This window comes from Myotis brandtii, unplaced genomic scaffold, assembly GCF_000412655.1.
Source record: "Myotis brandtii unplaced genomic scaffold, ASM41265v1 scaffold535, whole genome shotgun sequence".
NCBI classification, from domain to species: Eukaryota; Metazoa; Chordata; class Mammalia; order Chiroptera; family Vespertilionidae; genus Myotis; species Myotis brandtii.
In genome coordinates, this window is record NW_005369964.1 from 2,401,854 (window position 1) to 2,424,676 (window position 22,823).

General features: G+C 52.4%; 1 protein-coding gene across 8 annotated transcripts in view; it reads right to left on the bottom strand.

Moving 5' to 3' along the window:
• Positions 1-22,823, bottom strand: part of WDR25 (WD repeat domain 25) — a 137,223-nt gene that overhangs the window by 44,159 nt on the left and 70,241 nt on the right. For all 8 annotated transcript variants that reach the window (XM_005877874.2, XM_014549063.1, XM_014549065.1 and 5 more), the window contains 2 exons: positions 14,961-15,108; positions 3,223-3,353 (listed from right to left, as the gene is read on the bottom strand). In XM_005877874.2, the coding sequence (XP_005877936.2) occupies positions 3,223-3,353; positions 14,961-15,108 (279 nt within the window). The remainder of the gene's footprint in view (positions 1-3,222; positions 3,354-14,960; positions 15,109-22,823) is intronic.

A 22,823-nucleotide genomic window follows, 5' to 3' on the forward strand; every position in this document is an offset into this window, starting at 1 on the left:
GCAGGGATTGGGGGGAGAGGGGCAACGGGAGGGAAAGGGGGGTCTCTGTAATACTGTCAACAATAAAAAATGAATAAATAAAAAAAGAAAGAAAAAAAAGAGTACATCTGTCTGTGCACTAACTCTCCGACCTGTGAAGTACTTTAAGCAAGATGCCTTCAGATGCCTGGCCCTGGGGGCGCTGTCTCACCTCCCTCCACCCCGGCCACCTGCACGAGCCTCTGCTAACACACGCCTGCTTGGGGGCTACACCTATCCGGGGCAGCCTTCAGGTGGGACCTTTGGGTGCAGGTGCAGCAGGCTGGAGCCCTTCAGGCTGGGACACTGACATTCTGCGCCTTCTTCTTTCAAAGTCCAGTTCAACCCTAGGGGCTGTGTGCCTTCTTCAGACCAGGGCAGTACTTCTCAGATCCTGAATACAAACCCTCCTGACTGTGTCGAGCCCCCAGTCAGTCCGTGCTTTTCCTCACCCCTCCATGAATCCTCCTCAGCCCTGATCCCGGCACCCTCCTCACAAGCCTCCCACAGCTCCCCTCTGCTAATCCAAACCAAGACCCACAGCACTGACAGCCTCTTTCTGGGCCTGTCCCACTGCCCGGAGCCCATGCCCAGTCAAGGTGAGCCGGTCACTAGTCCCTGCCCACATTTCATATTACCACTTCCTGTACTGTACGCTCGGCATGACTGCCTTCCTCCCTCATTCATTCACTCAGGCAACCAAGATTTGTTGCATGCCTGCTATATGCCAGGCACTGTTCTAGAAGCTAGAAGTCAGCAACAAACAAAACAGACAAAACTCCCTGCCTTGGAGGATCGTATGTTCTCACTGGTGTCCCGGTGCATGGATTCGTGCACATTGAAAGGAAATTAATTAGAAGAAATATTTTAATATCGCTATTCGCCCTTTCTCTATAATAGAAGTGTCAACCAAACTCACACTAGACAATGACAGATCGAAACACACGTGTGCGATTGGCGACAGCGAGAGCTTTATATGTATCATGCATGTGCGAGTCAACTTAGCCTTTGATAGATATAGAATAAACTTGCTTAATTAGACCTGCTTTCTGATGTAGCTAAACTTTTTCCAGCCCAGTGAAGCACCCCAAATTCTCTTTCAGGTAATTGTCAGCAACACAGCAGTAAATATCAACACGAAGCAGATTATTATTGTAGATCACGCAGGGAGAACAAAGGGTAAAATATTTAACTGCAGCAGTGTTTGACTATATTCTGTGCAGTGAGAAAACCTGAAGTCATTTTCAGTCTGGTCAAGTTTCTAAACTTTCTAAATCTCCATTTTCCAGCTAATGAAAAGAAAATAGGATTCCACCGAGTCTTCTATCTACCTACTCCAGGATCAAATGAGATGAGGCATGTGAAAACGCTTCACAAACATTTGGTTAAAGTGTAAAATGTTTACACCTGGCTATAAAGCAAGTGATGTTCCTGGGCTGAAGAAACTCTAAGGAGGTTAGTCGCTAGGGAGAGGAAGCTGGGCATTGCTATGCGATGTCATTACCTGGTGCCCACAGCGACCGTTTCTGGGCTGCGCTGGGCTGTGGGCCGCATTTTGCACCACGGAGTCTTGGCAGCATTGGCTGTGATTTGGTGAGGTGTCACTCCGGGGTGGTGGCAGGGCCTGTGTCCCACTTGGGGGAAACCAAGTGTTGGTTTGTCAGCGCCAGGTCCTTGGTGCCGTTTATTTTTAAATGGCCAGTGTGCGTCATGACAGCTCCTGTGTTGAGCGTCTGCTCCCTGGTGGTCAGTGCACATCATGGCTACAGGTCGGATGGGCACTTAGCCTTTTATATATATCAGCGGTTCTCAACCTGTGGGTCGCGACCCCTTTGGGGTCGAACGACCCTTTCACAGGGGTCGTCTAAGATCATCGGAAAACACATATATAATTACATATTGTTTTTGTGATTCATCACTATGCTTTAATTATGTTCAATTTGTAACAATGAAATTGGGGGTCACCACAACATGAGGAACTGTATTAAAGGGCCGCAGCATTAGGAAGGTTGAGACCCACTGATATATATATAGATGGAAAGAGACAGGCAAATAAATGAACATGTAAAACCAGGTGATGATAAGTACAAAGGAGACTACTGAACGCCGGGGGGCAGCTGGCATGGTGGTCAAGGATGGCCTCCCTGGAGAAGTGGCATTTGAGTAGAACCCTGCAGGAGGGAGGGCATGAGCCTCCAGCAGAACACTGGGAGAAAAACATTCCAGGCAAAAGGAGCAGCAAGTGCAAAGGCCCTGAGGCTGGAATGTGCTGGTGTGTTCTAGGAAAGGCAAGGAAGCTAGTGGGGATGAGAAGATCATGCAGGCCTAGTGGGCCACAGCAGGGACACTGGCTTTCACTGTAAGACCTAAACCTGAGGGCTCTGAGCAGACAGGCAACACATTGGGCATACACTGTCACAGACCACTCTGGCCTCCAGTTGTTGAGAACAAACTGCAAGGGGCATAGGGGGGAAGAGACACCAGATAGAACGCCTCTACAAGGATACCAGTGGGAGGCCATAGCAGCTTAATCCAGACTCATGACCGGATCTCCTGGCAGGTTGGGTTTAGGGGTACAGAAAGAGCAGAGACAGGGTGATTCTGATGGTTCTGGCCCGAACGACTAGAAGGGATAGGGTTGCCCTTATTAGGTTGGTGAAGGCGACAGGAGCAGCAGGCTGTGTGCAGGATGGCAGTGGAGATCACTACCCTGTGGGACTGATGGTGAGCAGCCTTTAAGCCCCAAAAGGAACACAGTCTCCTCAAAGAAGCCTTCCTCACAGCAAGCTGAAAGCACTCCCTGCCTCTGAATGCTGGCCCCTCCCTGCTTCCCTCCCTCTCTCGCCCGCATTCACATTCACACACACACACACACACACTCATCCGCATCAGTTATCTGTATCACACGTTAATTCCCTTGAGGCTCATTCATTTTACATTATCTGGAAGCATTTGCACATAGTAGCTGTTCAATAAATATCGTTGGTACTATGCTGTACAGAATGGCACCGATGATGTTTTAATAGTCTAACCACTCAAAATTGTTTTTCAAAACATCTAAAAATTATGCTTAGCACTGATTAAAAAGTAGTGGTATTTAATCCATCTGAAGCATCCTAGCTGGAGGTGTGGACCTGCCCCCAGCCATTAAAATCACCATGGTAGGCTCTCCGAGGGAAGGCCAGGAGAAGAAGACAGGCTTACCTTGCCGGCCCTCACATCCCAGGCTTTGACCTCAGAGCTGAAGCCCCCACACACAAAAAGGTTGTGGTCTTTCGGATGAAATTTCAAGGTAGTGACTCTGAAGTTACTCTGACCGCTGAATACCTGGGTTCCTACGACACAAAAAAGAGAAGAGAAAAAAATACTCAGATCACAAAATAAGTATCTTTAAGACAAAGACGCCACCTGGGATGAAGCTACCGGCCAACACTGCCCACCTGGGCCCGAGGCGGCCAGGGAAGACTTCCTGGAAACACAACAGCGGCAGCAGCAACTCTGGCCTCACTCTCAGCCACCGGGCCCTGATTAGCGGGACCCCCTCCCCGGGGCTAAACTAGTGGCTGGATCCTTGAACGCCGCCTTCTGTGTGCTCTGACCCACTTTACAACAGAAACACCCCACACTGGGGAGGCTGAGCAACATGGCCAAGCTGCACAGTTCACACAGTAGAGTCGTTACCTGGGGTCTGCAAGTCTGATGGAAACCAGGGGCCTCCAGAGTGGTCTTTGTAGGACCAGCCATCTTACAATCACAACCTTAATCACCCACGAAGGGTTTGGTACTGAGCCTGGAGTGGGGGTGGCAGGAGACTCTGGTGACAAAGGAGAGTGTGACATCACATTGGCCCAAACTCCCGATGTGCAGGTGGTGTGGACCCTCCGAGTCCCACCGGTTCTGCAGGACTCGAGTCCGTCCGTGTCCTTATGTATCTGCCATCAGACGGGCATCAAGCACTTACATGCCTTGTGCAAGTGTCCGTGTGCCCTGAGCTGGTCTGGGGGGCTCCAGGCCAGCGCTCCTCCATCTTCACAGTCGCATCTCGCACCTGATCACCGGCTGTAGTTCTCATGTGTCCAATTCAACCCCCCAAAAGCGCAGTGAGGAACCGGGCTGGCGTGGGGGGCGTTCTCAACACTGAGAGTCTGAGGGCTGCCTCTGTGTGTGTCCCCAGGCCCAGGCCGCCACACCAGGTCACGCCAACCTGGCGGCTTCCTATAGAGAAGCCGACAAGGGCTCTCCTGGCCCACAAGGGACACGCCTGACTGCCGCTGGCCCATGGAAAGCCCCCCAGTGGACTGAGGCAGCGGGCAGTGAGGGGCACAAGAAGCTGGTGGCCAAGAACACCGACCTCTCCCGTGTCACTTACTCTTACAGAAAGCACTTCCTGAAGGCTGCCCTGCTTCGTGTTCAGGACCCCACACACCTGGTGGAATGTCCCACCACATCACCAGGGAAGGATACGAGAGCCACTGACCGGTACCCTGACCTGGATGGGTCTCGGGGCTGTCTGACCGCATGCCCCATCAGTGAGAAGCCGGGAGCTCACACGGCCAACCTCTGCACGCTTATTCATTAGTGATACAATGTGCTCTGTACCAATATGCTCTGAACATTACAACAAATACCAAAAATAGACTATTTTAAAGGATGAGACAAGGAGAAAATAACCAGTATTTTTAAATATATCAACATGCTATTTACGAAGAGGATCAACAAACTGCTTTGAAATCATTAATAAGTCCTAATATTTTCAGTAAGAATGACAGGACTGACTATATTTCCCTTTTTTTCAATGCAAGGAACTTTTTTGTCAGTTGGTGATTTGAAAGTAGCCCGGTTCCAGCCTCTGTTTATCCCCTGAAGTCTGTCCGAGCCACAAAGCCCCTTCCAGAAGCGCGTGGACGGGGGTGGGGGGTGGGGGGAGATGCTCACCCTCGGCCCGCTTCCACCCAGCTCTGCGAGCAGTGTGCGGACATGTAGCTCTAAAAGCCCCCTCCGCCAGTGTCAAATACTGGCTCCTGCAACTTAACAACCCCATTCAAAATCCATTGAAATTTTCATTGCAAGTATTTTAAAGCTGATTAGAAAAATGCTGTTCCCATGTTAAGGGTGCAGGTATTAGAGTTTTTAATAGGTGACACTTTACATCGAGTTTGGCAACGAAAATTACAGAACGATGGGAACAATTAAAAACATGTTTTCCTAACGTTCTTTTGGCAGAACAAATTTTTTCGAAAGCAGTTTCCCTCGTTCTCTGCTAAAGCCTCACCTTCGCCTTAATGAATGAATAAGTGTGTTGACTTTTTCCTAATATCTTCCAGAGGCCGACAATTGGCAGCCACTTGTCATCAGAGAAAATTTTGGAAACACTTGACCTTTTACAAATGAAGACTAAGCCTAATAAGCCCCTTGACTATTCTGCAACAAAATGCAATGTGCAAAGGTGCTCATGGCCATACCGGGTCATCTCGGCCTGTCACTGGTACTGGTGAGGGACCGCACACAGCAGCCCAGTTGCTGCCCTCCCCGCCCCCCCACCCACCCCCAGGGGCGGCGGAGGCGAACACAGCGCCCTGCCTGGCGGGATGCTGAAAAGCCGTGTGACACTGGAATCAGAAGCAGCGCTCTGTGGGCGATGGACAATGCCTGACACCTGTTTCTGAATTACAAGAGGACGAAGCAGGATTGACGTGGGCAAAGGCTGGGAAGAGATTCGCCAGCATGAAGTGACTTTAAATTGCACTCATGTTTTTGTAACCCTGCTTTCTAAAAATGAAGGATTCTAGAAAGATACGGGGGGATGAGCAGACTTGGGGTGGGCGAGTGCTCCATCCCTGTAATTAGGGAAGCAGCAATTAATTGATCTGGTTGGAAACCTGGTATTCCTCGAGCTGATTCTTTTCCTTCCTGAAGCCCGTCCGGAACCCAAGAGGGTAGTCAGGACCCAACCATGATGTCCTCAGTTAGCAAGTCCCCATCCCGGGGAGGAGGAGCAGGCGGGCACCTCCCTTCCGTCTCCACTCCCCCGTCCATCCGGGCCTGGGGGCAGCACCACAGAACATCCAGGTCGGGCCTCTCGCCTGCAGCACAGGTCTGAAGACACTGGCTCCTGCCTGGTGGCCGGGGACCCCACTGGGGGCTGAGGGCAGGCCCCAGTCACGTCCTCTGGGTGGAACAGGAGCTCTCAGACGCCAGGGCAGCCTGCACCCCACCAAGAAGGCCCCCGCGGGCTGAGTCTTTTCTCCTGACGGAGACGACGGTGCCTACTGCCGACTTCCTGCTCGACTGGGATTCACTGCCAATCCCGAGTCCAAAAGGAAAAACAAGCTCGTCTGCCTGGAGAAAAATGTCTCCCTCTTTCTTGGAGCACAGCACAGAACATATGCTTGTTTCAGAAATGGCAGTGAACTCGCCTAGGTTTTCAAAAAGTGCAGTGACACAGTCTTGCCAACAATGGGGAGGAGACGGGAGGGAAAGTGAGAGCTGAGTTGCTAAAAGATGATGATTGAGCTTTTGGTGGTTAAAAAAAAAAAAAGTATTTCTGAATATGTTATTCTTCCTCAACCCTCTAAGGAGATTGAGAGAGTCTATGTCTTTTCAGAACTAAAATTTTCCAGTTAGAAGACAAGCTAGAGTTTATATATTTTCCCTAGTCCCACTTACCGTATAACAACTAAGCCTTTACTATATTCCTTTGTTTAAAAAATTCAAAACTAAAAGATTTTTTAATTGTTAAAGACTAAGATACCCAATGGGAAAGACTAAGGGGGAATTTCTGTTTGGTGAGGCAGCCTCGGACAAGACGAGGCTCGGAAACCAGGCTCCCAGCCGCCTCGTCGGCATGTTCTCGGCAGCGGGAGGCGGTCAGCAGAGCAGCTGAGCATCCCAGGGACCCGGTCTCACCCCAGCTCTGCCACTTCCAGTGGAGGGGCCCCGGGCATGCCCCCTCGCCGCGGGGTCGCACGCACGCCCTCAGGAACACAAGGCTGTCGGGGGCCACACGCAGCAGGTACACAAAGCACTCCACATGGCAAGGCAGACAGCAAACTACAAAAGGGAGCTATTGTCGTTTGAGAAAATTGGACCGGAATGACTGAATTCACCCTTGGTTACATTAAAAGCTGAAGCTGAGGGGTGTGGGTTCTGAGCAGCAGAAACCTTGAGAGGTGGATGACTTGGAGTTTTTGTTGCGAGGCCATGAGAACATAATGCTGGGGGCTGGCCTGTGCGTCTTGCTAAGGAGATATGGATAGAGGCTGGGAACCATTTATCGGAAACGGTCTTGAACAGGAACCGCGGCCTCGCTGGGGGTGAAGGTCCTGGCGTGCGGAGCTGTTGCTCCTCGGACCTTTCATAAACCGAGCAGACTGCTTATCGGGCCTCTCCTGGCGACGCTCCGTGAAGCACACAGTTAGCTGCTATGTAACCTTTAACCTTGAGACCATCTCGCTTGTCTACATGTTTGTTAAAGAAGATTCTATTACTCACTGTATGCTGCTTATAGGAAATTGAGTTTTAAAATATGTAATCCACTAACACAGACTGTATTGATCTTGTTATAATGAAATCAACCAATATAAGAACTGTTGATCCTCTTGGAGTTAGGAAAAATCACTTCTTTTCCTTCCTCAATCAATAATGACACAAATAAACTAAAAATCGTCAGCAAAAACATGTTTAAAACAGAATGCAGGAACTCGATCCGTTCTCTTGACACTGTTATTACTTCTAATGCTTCCATCACTAATGTTGCTTTGAGAAGGCAGCTGGTAACACTGGCCAGCTAACTCCTTGAAGTTGTCCCTCTTCCTCTCTCAGGTGCAAACAGCGAGGTCGCCAGAGGCGACCACCCACACGCGGCCGGGGCGACACTGCCTGTCCACCCTGCACCTACCCTGGGCCACCCAATCAACACACAGGGCTCCAGGTTTGCAAGGGTGAGGGTCCTCCTCTTCTTCTCAGCCCAGTGCAGATGAAATCCAAGAATGGTCCCCAAGAAAAAGAAGGGAAGTCCGTGCCCCCTTCTCCAGGAGATGGCCCATTATCTCTGGGCCTGCCTGGGGCGGGCACCTGTCCCGCCACAACCCTATGTGGCAGGTGTACTTAACGCATTTCCCAGCTCGGGAGACGGAAGCTCGGCGAGGCGCAGCTTCATCCAGGGCCACGGGAGTCCACCGTGCTGGATGGAGGCCGGACCTGCCTACCAGCGCCCAGCTCTCCGCACCCCGCCGTGCCTGCCTGCGAGCTGTGCGTGACCCTACCTTGTGCTTAGCTCTTTGTGCACATCCAGAGACTCGGGACCACGTAGGGAAGACGTTGACAAGGGAAAGCTGATGTTGTCAGCTCCTGGTGATTGAGCCTGTGCTCCCAGCCAGGCGGCATATGACTCATTTCGCTAAAATCAATATCGTTACACTCATCCTCTGGGAAGTATTCAGCCAGCTGTAAATTTAACCATCCTGACTCAAAGCTAACGAGAAAAGGAGATTACTAACTTTCAAATCAGACTCTCTGAATCAAAAACAGGGGCCATCTTGGCACGCGGGGCAGACTGGGAAGGGTGCGGGCGAGAGCCCCACCGGCCTGAACCTTCCCTCTGGATCAGCTGGCAACCATCTCAGACTCACGGGCTCCTCCACGTCAAATCGGGATGATAAAACTCGCCTCACGAGGCTGCTGTGAGAGTAATGCAGGTAAGACAGCAAGCCCCCGGCAGCTGAGAGGCCCCATGGGCAGCGGCGGTGGCAACAAGCCCAGTAACAGAAGAGAGAGTGATTGTGGCCATGATTTCGTTACATCAAGTTGAGCCACTGGTCTTCATGATCTGAACAAGACCAAATTCCCCAAGTATCTTTTTTAAAAAGACTTTTCAACTTGCAAACAAGGTCTGTCCCAAAGGTTTTCCCTAAGTTGATTTCCTGGGACTCAGAAATCACCCCTGGAAAGCAAACATGGCAGGCATGACCACATTGAGGCTCCAGGATTCTCCAACAGAGGTCATCTTACCTACGAGGGGTGTCAAACGGCCCCGGGTCGCAATTACACACAGAGATAAGCATCTCCACTGAGCAGTCGTGGTAAAGTGGTAATGAATGAGACAGGGCTGTGGACGGAAAGCCGCTTCCCCTGATCCAGACGCAGGCATGCACAGAGCTAGAAGCTAACAAGACGGGGTGGTGAGATGTGGCAAGGCCTCTGGGCACTTTCCAAGTGTGAGGTGCGGCTGGCAAGTGTTTCGCTGGAGTTTAATTACATCCAACTTAATATTCATGACCAGAGTCAGCCTCTCACTGCAAAGCTGTGTGGAAAGAGTGGAAAACAAGGGTCAGAGAACAACTGTGTGCGTGGGAGTGGGGATGGGGCTGAAGAGGGTGCAGCCTTGGAGAACAGACACGTATATGAGAGGCTGGGCGGGGCTTCAGTGAAGGGATGAGCTTAGAAGTGGGGTCCCAGATGCAGGGGGTGGAGGGGAGGCAGAAGTGCCTGTGTGGCCCTGTCTGCATCAGTGGGCGGGAGGGAGGGCGTGAGGGTGGGTGGGCAGCAGTTCAGACCTCGCTGGGCCACGAGCCGCTCGGAGCCTCGGGTCTGGACCTAGTAGTAAAACCCCTAGGACCCAAGGAGTGGACACACACACCGCGCCTGCGCCATCAGGAGCTCGGCACCACAGGAGGCCCACGTCCAGCTCCTGCTTGTTGGGTACGTGCCTCCTGGTCCCCACAAGCCCCTGAAGGACGCCTCACCAAGCCCCTCTGAGATGTGCTGGGGCGACACGCGATCGTGGTGCTCAAAAGCTGAGAATGGAGGAGCCCGGGCCCCTCTCGCGGCCCAGGGGGCGGCCCTCTCTGAAGGCTTAGTCCAATGAGGCGCCCCCGCTGCAGCCCCTTCTCTGAAGCCCCGTGAGCCCTGGCGCTCTTTGCCAGGGTTCTAATTTGGATGCTGCTCATCCTTCCTACGCCAAGTGTTCTAAAACAGTCAGGGTTAACATTTCTCCTGCTGGAGCGGCGGCTGTCGATAGCCGCGGAAGCGTCCTTCAGCCGCTCACTTAATCAGAGGGATCAGCCAAGATCCGTCTGGGCACGCCTTCCACCCAGAAGCCCCGAGGTCCCCTCTGCAGGTGGCGAGCCAGCTGCCCGGTGAGCACCAAGTGGGCTCCCCGAATCGGCTTGAGCAAACAGTTTGTCCAGAGCAGGAAAACAGATGTGGCGAGGGCCCACCGCTCCCCAGGGTCAACAGGCAAAGCCTCCACAGCCACACAGCTGGAGCTGGAGCTGGAGCTGGAGCTGGAGGCCCACCGGGTCTGCTGGTGGCATGGCCCCAAGCACCTCACCAAACACTCTAAGCCTCTGAGTCTGGGTCAATGAAATGGGGGTAAAAACACTCCCCTCCCAGGCTCGTGTGGAGATGAAATGTGGAATAAGCAAAGGGTCTGGCATCCATTCACTCATTTCAGCGTGGCCTGGCCCCGGTGAGCACTCAGCCATCTGCCCTCCGGTGTCCTTGCAGCGTCTCTGTGGTGGGGCCCAATCATGATGCAAGAACGAGGGGGGCACGGGAAGACCCTTCTAGGAAATCAAGAGAAATGATCATTTATGGGTCCAGACCAGTGGGCCACTCATTTCCATGCGCCATAACGCCCTCCCCTCCCCAAAAGACAGGGCCACCCAGAGGAGCAGGAGCCAGCCAAGGGCGGAGGACAGCGAAGTTGCACGCAGTGGGGTCCAGTGCAGAGGACACCCTCCCCATGCAAAGGGCACATGCCGTCCCATCACGAGAAGGAAGCTGCTACCCCACCAACGGGCCATGTAGTCATGGAAAAGCGCGACGCGGGAGAGAAGCTGGGACTTCCTCCCAGCCTGCCCCGTCCACACAGGGAACCCGCAGGAACACGTCGCTGTCTCCTACCGTCTGAAAAGCCTCACGGGGCAGTGATGGAGGGAGGGAAGGGGCACCCTTTGCTGAGTGCCCACCATGCGCTGGGCATTCTGCAGAAAGCCCTGCACACCTCACCTCAGCTCTCCCTCAACAGCCCACCAGCCAGGCTGTCAGCCCCTCCCACAGACGCAGAAACAAGGCAAAGGGACCCGCCGAGGACACTCGGCCGCCTCTGCACCCCACCCACGCTCTGGCACACGTGTGCCCCCAGCGCTGGGAAGGGTGTCCCAGACGGGCTGGCGCACAGTGGTAGAGCTGACGGTGGCACAGGAAGAGCAGGGGGTCTGCCTAGCCAGGGCATGGGCTCCAGGGGGAGGACTGTCTCCTTCACCTCAGAGGCCACTACAACCAGGCTGGGGCGACTGGGGGGCCGGTCTGTGCTAGAAGCCACACCGCCTGGACCTGAGCGAGCCCGCCAAGGACGGGGAGGAGACGGGCTGATGTGGCGTGCAGGACGCTGACTCATAAAGCAGGCGACGTGTGGGTCCTGGTGGAACTGGCCGGCGTTCCCTGAAGCCGCCTCAGCCTAATGCACCAGAGACGTTTTGTTAGGAAGATTACAGACTGAAACGAGAGCATCAAAAATAATTAATCTGTGAGCGGATTTTATTTAAGTGTTGATTCATGGTTGCTCTATAAGCCAGTGGCCCGTCAGAACTATAAATTAACGAGATAAAATGTGGCTGGACCTCCATATTTCAGGCCGGGTATTGACGTTTTAGAATCCACAGATTTTTAACGGTATTGATTGAGGACACCAGGATAAATGGTCTTGGCGCCAAATTCCCATTAACGACAATGGGCACCGAGTGACTAATTCCCGGAGCACTGCGGAGAGGACGCCCTGCGTTGCCTTCTCCTGGCAGGGAGTTCTAATTAGATTGAAATGAAAAAGCCAAATCACCAAGGGCAGAGCAAGTGAGGAGGGAGAGCATTCAGTGACGAGAAAGGGCAGGACATGGGACCAGGCTGAGAGCCAGAGGCGCTGCAGACACCCACCTGACTCGGCTGAAGAGAGCACCAGCACAACCCGAGTCAGGGGATGAGTGCAAACAGGGCGGAGCACCCACCCTACCCTGATGGCCCCTGGTGTTTGACTGCCCGGCAAGGGCCAGACTCAGCTCTGTCTCGTCCACCAGCCCTGGCTCCATGGTGGACCACAAAGACCACCGGGACAGGCCTCAGCCCCAAGAGCTCTAGCCAGGGAGACGGACATGAAAACCAACAACCCCCTCAGCCAGAGAGGCCCCATCTAGGGGCTGAAGGGCTTCCTCAAGGGTGAAACCCAAACCCCTCATCCCTACCCGCCCCCCCAAGGGACAAAGGACATCCAACATGCTCACCACTGTAGCCCAGCACAGGTCTTGTTCACAGTAGGTGCTCAATAAGCGCCGAATGAAGGAAAGCGGTCCTTTAACCCAGGTGGTTCGTGCCATGCCCCGAAGAGGGGGTGCATGGAAAAGTCCCCATCACCTCCCAGACTAGATGGCAACGCTCTGAGGGCAGGGCCATGCCCTCCCTCTGCCACTGGGCACACCACAGCTAGCGGGGCACACAGGGCGGGGCCAGACAGCTTCCCTCCAGCCACAGCTCCACCAACAAGGGCCAGGCATCTGCCTCCCCTCCTCGGGCCCCAGACACACCCAACCAGCTGCCGCTACCAGGAAACCTGCCCGGAGTGCTCCAGCCTCAGCGGCAGCCTCCTACCGCCACCTGCTGTGACAGTGCCTGACTTATCAGGCCGGAGGACTGAAAGTCTATAAATTTCAGAACCACCCCCCCACTCACACACACACACACACACTCACACACCAACAGTGTCTGTTTATCTGTTTAACATCTGTTAATTGAGAAGATAGAGCTTGACAAAGGGCCACTAGGAATCCAATAATGTTATCAAATAAACTTGTATTGGATTAACCCGGCATCACCAGGCTATGAAAAGCATCACCTCACTCCGCAGGCGGGGTGGGTGGGCAGCGGCGCCCATGGTCCTTAGCGACCCTGCAGTGAAGAGCAGCGCCTGAGGAATGTGCATCCCACCGACCTGAACTTCATGACGTTCAGGCTCCATTTCTGCACCCAGATTCAGACCCCTCAGCTCCCTACACCCCACATGTCCACTCATGCCAGACAGTTCATGCTCCTGTGACCACTCTGTCCTTGCTGTTCTGTCTGCTAGAACCCACTTTTCCTCCCACTCAACCACGCCCCTGCACCCTGATTCTCTGCCCCTGATTCCTGCCTCAGCTCAGGTTCCTCTTCCCCCAAGAAGTCCTCCTTGATCTTCCAGGCTAGACATTCTCATAGCTCCTGTGTCTCATTGCCTCACTGTGGCCTGGGTTCTCTCTGCACTGCTGTGTCTCCCAGCAGCCAGGAGCTTGTCCAGGGTGGGTCCTGGGTCTTGTTTACCCCTCTGTCTCCGATACTGAGCATGGCTTACTGGACGAACAGGCCACAGAGTGCAAGGTCAGGTGGAAGGCTCGGAGCCTGGCAGGCCTGCATGCACCCTGACTCTGCCTCCTGCCTCATGCCTCTGGATCAGGGTGTGAAAAAAGGATTCTGGTGGCAGCAGCCTCTAAGGGTGAGTGGGGCCTAAATGAGGCCCATGTGTAAGTCCTGGCACACAGTGGGTACTTGATGACAGTACCTGCTGCTGTCATCACTGACCCAATCGGCGCCGTCACCAAGTGGCACCAAACTCCCTGAGCCCTGGCTCCCTCCTCAGCCCTGTGGCTCCTGGTGAGACCACAGACGGTCAGGGAGACACTCTGCTGAGAAGAGCCACGCCGTCCATGTGGCCCTGCGGAAAGGGCACAGGCTCTGCAGTTGCACAGACAGGGCTCAAGTCCCCATATGACACCCACCAGCGGGAGGCCCTGAGCAAGCTCCTCATCCCGTTAGCCTGTTTCCTCACCTGTGAAATGGAGAAATAATCGCGGGCAGCAGCCGAGGCGCAGAGCGACATGTCATGGGCACAGGCCCAGCTGCTGACACGACCGCCGGTCACGTGACCACCCTCCCTGAGCGCATGGGGCTCAGTCAGAAGCGCTGCAAGGCTGCCCCTCTGCAACCCGGGCACGAGGACACTCGAGGGGGTACAAACCCCACAATTGCCCCTAACCACCACTGCCTGCCCTCCCTGCACCTCCTCCAAGCTCCTGGGGAGAAGCTGGGTGTCCAACCCCAAAGTTAATACCCCCACTTGCTGGGCCCCAGGAGAGGCACAGACCCCAGCACCACCACTGCTGGGCCAGGCAGGCGGGGGCTGCCCGAGAGTTCAAGGGACCCCCAGGGCCTCCCCTCTTGGCTCTGGCAGTGATGCCCAGCAGAAGAGTGACCCAGAAGCCCAGGGAGGAGAAGGCAGCACCCCGGGGGGTGGGGCAGAGGTCTGAGCCCAGCTCCGCACTCCCTGGCCTGACCTCACCTGAAAACCACGGCAGGAGGTCGGGCTGTGGCTGGAGTGGGGGCTAACAGTGCCGGCTGCGCAGCAGGGCTGGTGACGAAGTTCCCTCGCTGACTTCTGTCTCCTTCTCGCCCTGCTTGTCAAGAGCCCCCTTCGGATTTGCCCAGCCCGGCTCCCTCTCGCCCAAATGCCTTTTCAGCTCGGGCATTAAAGCAGAACTCGTACGCAGACTCGCCCTACGCGCTGGAATCATTCCTTACAGCTTTCAACGATAATGAATTGACAGGAATTCTAAACTGATTCCGACCAAAGGACACGGTGATAAAGCTGAATCTATTTCAGGACAAATTACATGTCAGAAGTTGATTAAAAAGCCACCTCTTTATCCAGCCCACAGCTTGGGGCTGAGACAACCTTGGGGCTCTGTCCTCCAGGAGGGCTGGCACGGGCCCGGCCCAACCTCCAAGGAGAGGCCTGGTTCCAGGCCCGGGCCCACCTCCCACGGCCCTGACACCAGCCACAGACCAGGGGAGGGGCTTCCCAGGGGAAAGCTGGCTCCAATACCAGAAGGGATGCCATGGGTCACAACAGAGAAACGCACCTGTTTCAAGGTCTGTGAGGTGCAGAGCGCAGTCGAAGCCACCGCTGAGGATGCGCTGGCCGCAGGGAGACCACCGAGCAGCCCGCACCGCCTCACTGTGCAGAGAGTAGGTCTGCAGGCATCTCCCCGAGTCCACCGCGTTCCACACCTGTGGGCAAGCACAGAGCAGACGTCAGAAATGAGCCCTGCCTGCCCTAGCCGGTTTGGCTCTGTGGATAGAGCGTTGGCCTGCAGACTGAAGGGTCCCAGGTTCGATTCTGGTCAAGGACACATGCCAGGGTTGCGAGCTCAATCCCCAGTAGGGAGCATGTAGGAAGCAGCGGATTAATGATTTTCCCTCATCATTCATGTTTCTATCTCCCTCTCCCTTCCTCTCTGAAATCAATCAATATATATAAAAGGCTAATATGCTAAGTGTCCCTCCTACTGTCCAACTTGTTGCTATGACGCCCACTGACCACCAGGGGGCAGATGCTCAACACAGGAGCTGCCAAGCTGCAGTGACTTGGCAGTGGCGGTTCTTGAGTGACGCACCCCAAAACCAGAGAGGAGGGAGCCCGATTCCTCGCGGGGCCACCATTCCACCTTCAGCCATGGGTTATGTTGTTACTGGGGAACTGTCAGCCCCGAATCTGGTTTACTGCACACTTGCATTTGCATTCCATGCCCTGTACGACAGCAACTTTGCAGAGTGCCCTCTCGCACTCCGGGACCCCTCAGGGGATGTCAGAGAGCCAGTTTCGGCCCAATCCCCGCAGGCCAGGCCAAGGGATCCCACCTGCCAGAGGGACCCCACTCACTCCACAGACAATGGGGAAGGACCACGGGAGGTTGGCTCCAGGGCGTGCCCGGCCCATCTCCCCCAGTCCCGCCTGCCAGCCACCTTCTAATTACTTTCCTTTCAATGTGCATGAATCCGGGCACCAGGTCACTAGTAAAAATATATTTTTTAAAAATTATTTAAAAAAAAGAAATGGGCCCGGGCCAGGGAGAAGGGTCTTGCAGTGGAACTAGATTCCCTTCAGTTTACCATCAAACCAGATCTGGAGGCTAAACTTCTCCTGTATAAAGGTAAAGGCTTGGGGCTGGTGAGTTGAGAGGAAGCTTTTCCCAAAAACTTTTCTGGGGTTCAGGAAGCCCACAAGAAAACAGTATGCCCCATGTTCTGCTGCTCAGCTACACACATTCCCCGTTCTGCGCAGGCTCGCCTGCATCTCTGGCACCTCTCCTCTGAGACGGGACTCGCTCAGCCCTGTAGGGGATGCTGCACCAGGCCAGCCTCTCTTCACGGTCCTGCTTTAAGATCAAGAGCCGAACAAGAGCCTGTCACACCTGTGCTTACACGTCTGCCCGCAGGAGAGAAGGCACTGTCCCCATTCCCACCGTGGCTTTCCGTGGGGGAGTGAGGCCCGTGGCAGAAAGCCCCCGGTGCACTTGCTGACTTCTGACATACGCTGCTGAGCCCTCAATATAAACTGTTCGTTCCAAGAGCCAGGGCCACAGGGTACATTGAGGGCCTGTGTTCAGCTGTCATCAGCTCGCCCAGGAAACTCCACCCACTGCCACGGAGTCAGGAGAAAGGGCAGGCGTGCAGCCAGCCCAGGGCCTGGCCTCACCTACCACACGCGGCTCCGAGGACTGAACACGGGAAGCAGGAAGAGCCCCTGCAGATCCCTGCAGCCGGCACGCGGGCGTCGGGCCAAGGGCCTCGCATGCCGCTGGCCCTCGGGGCCGTGGTCTCCTCCTCCAGGAAGCAGGGATAAGACGAGCCCCACTCCGGGCAGTGGGGACCCTGCGGGCAGACAGCGGAGCCGCAGTGCTGGCGGCCTTGCTTCCTGGGGCTGGCAGGCACGCAGTCCTAGCAGCAGGGCTCCTGGACACTCTCTCAGCAACACCCAGGAACCCACGCACACCCACAAACCTGACCCTAGAGAGAACCTCCCCTTTCACGATGAGAAAATTCATCCTGAAGCTTCGAAAGCACGTTTCCTGGGCTTGGAGGTCCAAGCGTAAGAAAACAAGAGGCCGAGAGCAGCCTTCCCAGAATGTTAAGAAAGCTCAGTCCCTTCTTCCCCCTAGGGAGCCAGGACCGGGCCTCAAACCAAAGAATCCCGAATAGCAGTGTTGACATTCAGCAACATGGACAGGAACCCCGGGAGAAAGAGCCAGGGCCTTCAAAGTGGAGTGGATTCATGGTAGAAGGGCAGAGTCCAGGCAACTGCTGTTTGTTTTTCAATACTATGTACAAGTCTGACTTTAACAGAAAACAAAAAAAACAAAGTAAAATTAATGAACTAAGATCCAAAGGCTAAACAGTAAAAAATATATATATATATTGAGTACACAGGCCACACTGCTTATACATAGTACGATGCCATCTAAGTTTTAAAAACACACAAAACGCCACCTCACACCCATTAGGATGGCTACTCTAAAAAAACAAACAAACAAAAAATAAGCGTTGGTGAAGTGGGGAGAATCTGGACCCTTGTGAACTGTTGGTGGGAAGGCAAAATGGTCCAACCTCGATGGAAAACAGCATGGCAGTACCTCAAAAAATAAACACAGTTACCACAGGCTCCAACCATCCCTCTTGTGTGCCCAGAGGAACTGGAACCAGGGTCTCCCAGGGGTGTGTGCACACAAATGGTCATAGTCACACTGTTCACCACGGCCAAAGGTGGACGCAGCCAAGGGTCCACCGACAGACGCACGGATAAACAAGAGGGGTCCATCCATACCAAGGAGTATTACTCAGCCATAAAAAGGAAGGAGATTCTTTCCCAGGCTCCAGCATGTCTGAACCCTGAGGACATTGTGCTAAGTGAACTAAGCCAGTCACAAAAGACAGTGTATGATTCCACTTCTCTGGAGTAGTAAAAACCACACAGCTAGACGATAGAAGAGTGGTTGCCAGTGGCCGGGGGGGGGGATCCGGGGAGCTAGCTGTTTAATGGAGACATTGTCGGTTTTGCAGGATGAAAACATTCTGGAAATTGACGGCGGGGATGGTTGAAGAATAACATGCATTTTCTTTTTTCTTTCTTTCTTTCTTTTTTTTTTTTTTGTTAATCCTCACCCAGGATATTTTTCCATTGACTTTTAGGAAGAGTGGAAGAGAGAGGGAAAGACAGAGAGAAACATTGGTGTGAGAGAAACACATTGACTGATTGCCTCCTGCATAAGCCCCAACCAGGGCCCAGGCCGAGGAGGAGCCTACAACCAAGGACATGCCCTTCACCGGAATCGAACCCTTTGGGCCAAAGCCCGACACACTATCCACTGAGCCAAATTGGCTAGGGCTCATGCATGTTCTTAACACACTGAACCATACCCCTAAATATGGTTAAGGTGCTAAACTTTATGTCAGCTGTATTTCCACACAATTTTAAAAACACACATGAGGCAAAACTCTATCCTGTTTATTTGTGCATTTGCAGTAAGACTATAAAATATGCATGGATACAGTGGTCATTCCTGATAATGGAGGGAGAGGGGCCGGGTCGGGGGCAGGGAGCTATGAACACTACGCTGTCCTTCCCTAAAGAGAGGCAGAGAGAGAGAATATGAATCTGCTCTGAAGCAAATATGCCCAAATGTTGCAATCTATTCGACTCCTTCACTTATGCATTCATTCAGCAAACACTTCCTGAGTACCTATTAGTCAGGCATTGTTCAGCAGTAAACAAGGAAGACAAAGCCCCTGCCGTAGAGAATTTGCATTCTGGTGGGGTAGACAAGACACTGAACAAGATGAACCAGCGGGATCTATGTAGTGTTTAAGGTGGTGGTGACGCCTGGCATTCTAAGTAAGCGGGAAAAGGAGGCGGGGCTGGAACGATGGCCGGGCAGGGCCTCTCGGAGGAGGTGACTTGAGGAAGGAGCTACACGAACCTGGGGCAAGGACCCTCCAGAGGGGCAGCCAGAGTGCGGGGAGGAGAGCGAGGAACCAGGGAGACACGAGAAGGTGTGTGATCACCCAGGGCGAGAGGAGGATGGCTTGGCCCAGTTGGAAACGGGGGAGAAGTGGCCTTGCTTGGAAGGTAGAACCAACCTTGGCTCGGAGGTGGGGCAGGAGGGCACGAGAAAAGTCCAGGACAGTCCTTGGTTCTGGCCCGAGCACCCAGAGGAAAGAGGTGGCAGGGGTGTGTCTGATGAGAGGAGTGGCAACTCTGGGGAGGACCAGGAGCTCAGTTTTGAATGACAGAGAGGGAGCGGGCAGCTGGATGCATGAGTGTGAGGTCCAGGGTGGAGGCTGAGCTTTGGGGGCCCCTGTCACTGATGCCGTTTCAGTCACGCACTGGAATAAATGTAGACAGAGCAGGGAGGAGGCCCAGTGTTCACAGGCAGAGGCGCGAGGAGGCTAAGGAGAAACCACAGGAGGAGTCTGAGAAGGAGAGGCCTGTGAGGCGGGAGAAGCAGCAGGAGACGGTGATCCCTCCCGGAAGCCAGGGGAAGAGACAGCGCTGGGTCCCATGCTGCTGGCACGGCGGTCAGAGGAGATCTGGACCGGACCCTGGATTTTACCACCTGAGTCGTGGGTACCCAGGTGTCTGCAACGTCACTTTCTAAACTTTTGATTATGTTTAAAATATTTCATAATGTATAATGTTAATGGAGAGGAAGAAGAGGAGGAAGAGAAGGGCAAACAGGAAGAGAGAGGAGGGATGAAGGAAGGAGAAGAAAGAGGAAGAAGAAAAGAAAGCAAAGGGATGGGAGGAGGGAGGAGAGGGAAAAGGAAGAGAGAGGAAAGGAGAGGGGAGGGATGGGAGCAGAGGAGGAGCGGAGGAGGAAGAGGAGGAGGAGGAAGGATGGATCATGGTCATAATCAAAGAGAGAAGAGACCGCTGTGGCACCAGGACCAAAAGCCACAAACCAGACAGTTTGAGTTCCTGGCCAGGGGGCCTCTGGAACCCACAATGGAAACGTGTTTAAGGAAACCCATCCGTCTGCAAGTACCCGATAACTCCTCTCTGAAGTGAAAAACGCACGCTTGGGCCTCCTGGCTGATACACACGCGACAACAGTGCCGGGATCAATGCAGACCAGGCAGCCACTCCTCGAAGCTACCCAGAGCGAAGGCGCGAAGAAGCCTTGCTAATCGTTCTCCCTAATTGAATTTAATGTTTACTGTCAGGTTTTAAAGATTAATTCCCAAACAGCACAGCAGCCTGACGTGTGCGCCTTTTTTCAATTAGGTAATTAGAGATCCCAATCTGCCTTCGCGGAGTTAAGGAGCCAAGTCTTCCGTCGAATGTTCCGAGGTGACTTGACGTGTTAACCGGAGACATTCTGTGTCCAACAGAAGTCAGATTTGGAAAGGACATGACAAGTCAAAGGCAGTGCTAGCTCGTCCCACATTCACTGCCGTCTCCGTGTCCTGGTTACTGAGACGTGGCCCCACCAGGGGTTCTCGCCAGTCTCTTCAGGCCTATTTTTAGCCACCGGCCACATTCTTCCTGCCTACCTGCCTGCTTTTTGTTTTTTATTATTAAAAAAAATGCAATCTCCTTCTAAAATATTCAAATTATACAGAAGTGCAAATAACAAAATGCCGTAAGAATGAACTATGAGCCCTGACTGGTTTGGCTCAGTGGATAGAGCGTCGACCTGCAGACTGAAGGGTCCCAGGTTCGATTCTGGTCAAGGGCATGTACCTTGGTTGTGGGCACATCCCCAGTCGGGGGTGTGCAAGAGGCAGCTGATCAATGTTTCTCTCTCATCGATGTTTCTAACTCTCTTTCCCTCTCCCGTCCTCTCTGTAAAAAATCAGTAAAATATATATATTTTTTTAAAAGAATCAACTATGAGATCACTGTGGATTACATTGGAAGTAGATCTGTGCTACAAAAAAAAAAAAAAAAAAGTAGACATATAGCCCGGCCGGTGTGCTCAGTGGTTGAGCATCAACCCATGAATGAGAAAGTCACAGTTCGACTCCTGGTCAGGACACATACCAGGGTTGTGGGCTCCATTCCCAGTACGGGGCATGCAGGGGGGCAGCTGATCGATGATTCTCTCTCATCATTGATGTTTCTATCTATCTCTCCCTCTCCCTTCCTCTCTCTTATTCTCACTGAAATCAATAAAAACTTTTTTTTTTTAAAGGAAACATAAAGAAGTAAATAAGGTTCATCCATAATCCCACCACCTGGAGATAATGGCTGTCAGACTTCCGGGAGAATCTCTGCCTCCCATGCACCTGCTTCGGTGACCTTCCTAGTTCAGCTCTGGCTCCTGGCCGCCTCTTCATCCCTCCATAGGCCGGCTCCCCCAGGATATCACTGTAGCGACCACTATCAGACTCACACAGCTTAGCACGAGCCTGTGCAGCCAGTGCCCAAGCCTCCACCAGGCCTTTTGTCTGCAAAAGCTCTGGAACCTTCTGGGCTGGAATTGCACTGACTCTACACAGCAATCTGGGGAGATATGTTAATGATATTGAGCCTTCTGATGCCTGAACAGAATACCTCTCTCCTTTTATTTAGTATTCTTTAATTTCTCTAAGCAATGTTTGTAGTTTTTTTTAATATGTTTTTACTGATTTGAGAGAGAGAGAGGGAGAGATAGAAACATCGATGGGAGATAAAAACATTGATCAGCTGCCTCCTGCATGCCCCCTACTGGGAATCGAACCCACAACCCAGGCATGTGCCCTGACCAGGAATCAAACAGTTGACCTCTTGGTTCATGGGTCAATGCTCAATCACTGAGTTCACACTTGTGGGGCTATAGTAATTTTTTTTGTTTTGTTTTTTAAATATATTTTTATTGATTTCAGAGAGGAAGGGAAAGGGAGAGAGAGATAGAAACATCAATGATGAGAGAAAATCATTGATCGGCTGCCTCCTGCATGCCCCACATTGGGGATGGAGCCAGAAACCCAGCCATGTACCCTGATCAGGAATCGAACCATGACCTACTGGTTCATAGGTCAACGTACAACCACTGAGCTATGCCAGCCAGTGAGCTGTAGTTTTTTTAATGAAAAAGTCTTACACACCTTTTTTTATGTCAAATTCATCCCTAATTATTTCATATTTGGATAATATTGTAAATGGTGTTTTTAATTTTAGGTTCTTCGTTTCTAGTATGTAGAAATGCAATAAATTTTTCTACTTTGACCTTGAATTCTGAACCCGTGCTAAACTAAGTTAATTCAAGAAGTTTTTTGTAGATTCAGTAGAATTTTCTACATAAACAGTCATGTTGTCTGCGAATAAAGACAGTTTTACCATGGACACGGGCAATAGGGTGGTGAAGACCTGGGGGAGTGAGTAGGAGCTGGGAGGAGGTGGGGGGAAGGGAGAGAAAATGGGAGCTATCTGTAATGCTATCAACAATAAAAAATATATTTTTTAAAAAGACAGTTTTATTTCCTTCTTTCCAATCCAGGTACTTTTTGTTTCTTTCTCTTGTCTTATTGCACTGGCTAGCATCTTCAGTACAATGCTGAGTATACACAGTGAGAGTGGACACCCTTGTCTTATTCCTGATCTTGTGGGGAAAGCAGTCTCCTACACAGTTAAATATGATGCTAGAGCTAATGTTTTCATAAATGCCCCTTATCGGTTTGAGAACATTCTCTTCTATTTCTAGTTTGCTGAAAGTTTTTTTTACTTTAAACCAGGAATGGCTGCTGGATATTATCAGAAGCTCTTTCTGTACCTCTTGAGAAGAGTATATGTTTCTTCTTTTATAGTTCATTAACACGCTGAATTACATTGATTTTCAAATATTAAGCAAACCTTGCATTCCTGGGATAGATCCTACTTGGTTATAATATAATGTAAGAATGAATAAGTATATCAATCATCAATCAATCAATCAAGAAGCCTCTGTTCCAGAGCCTTGTGGATGGCT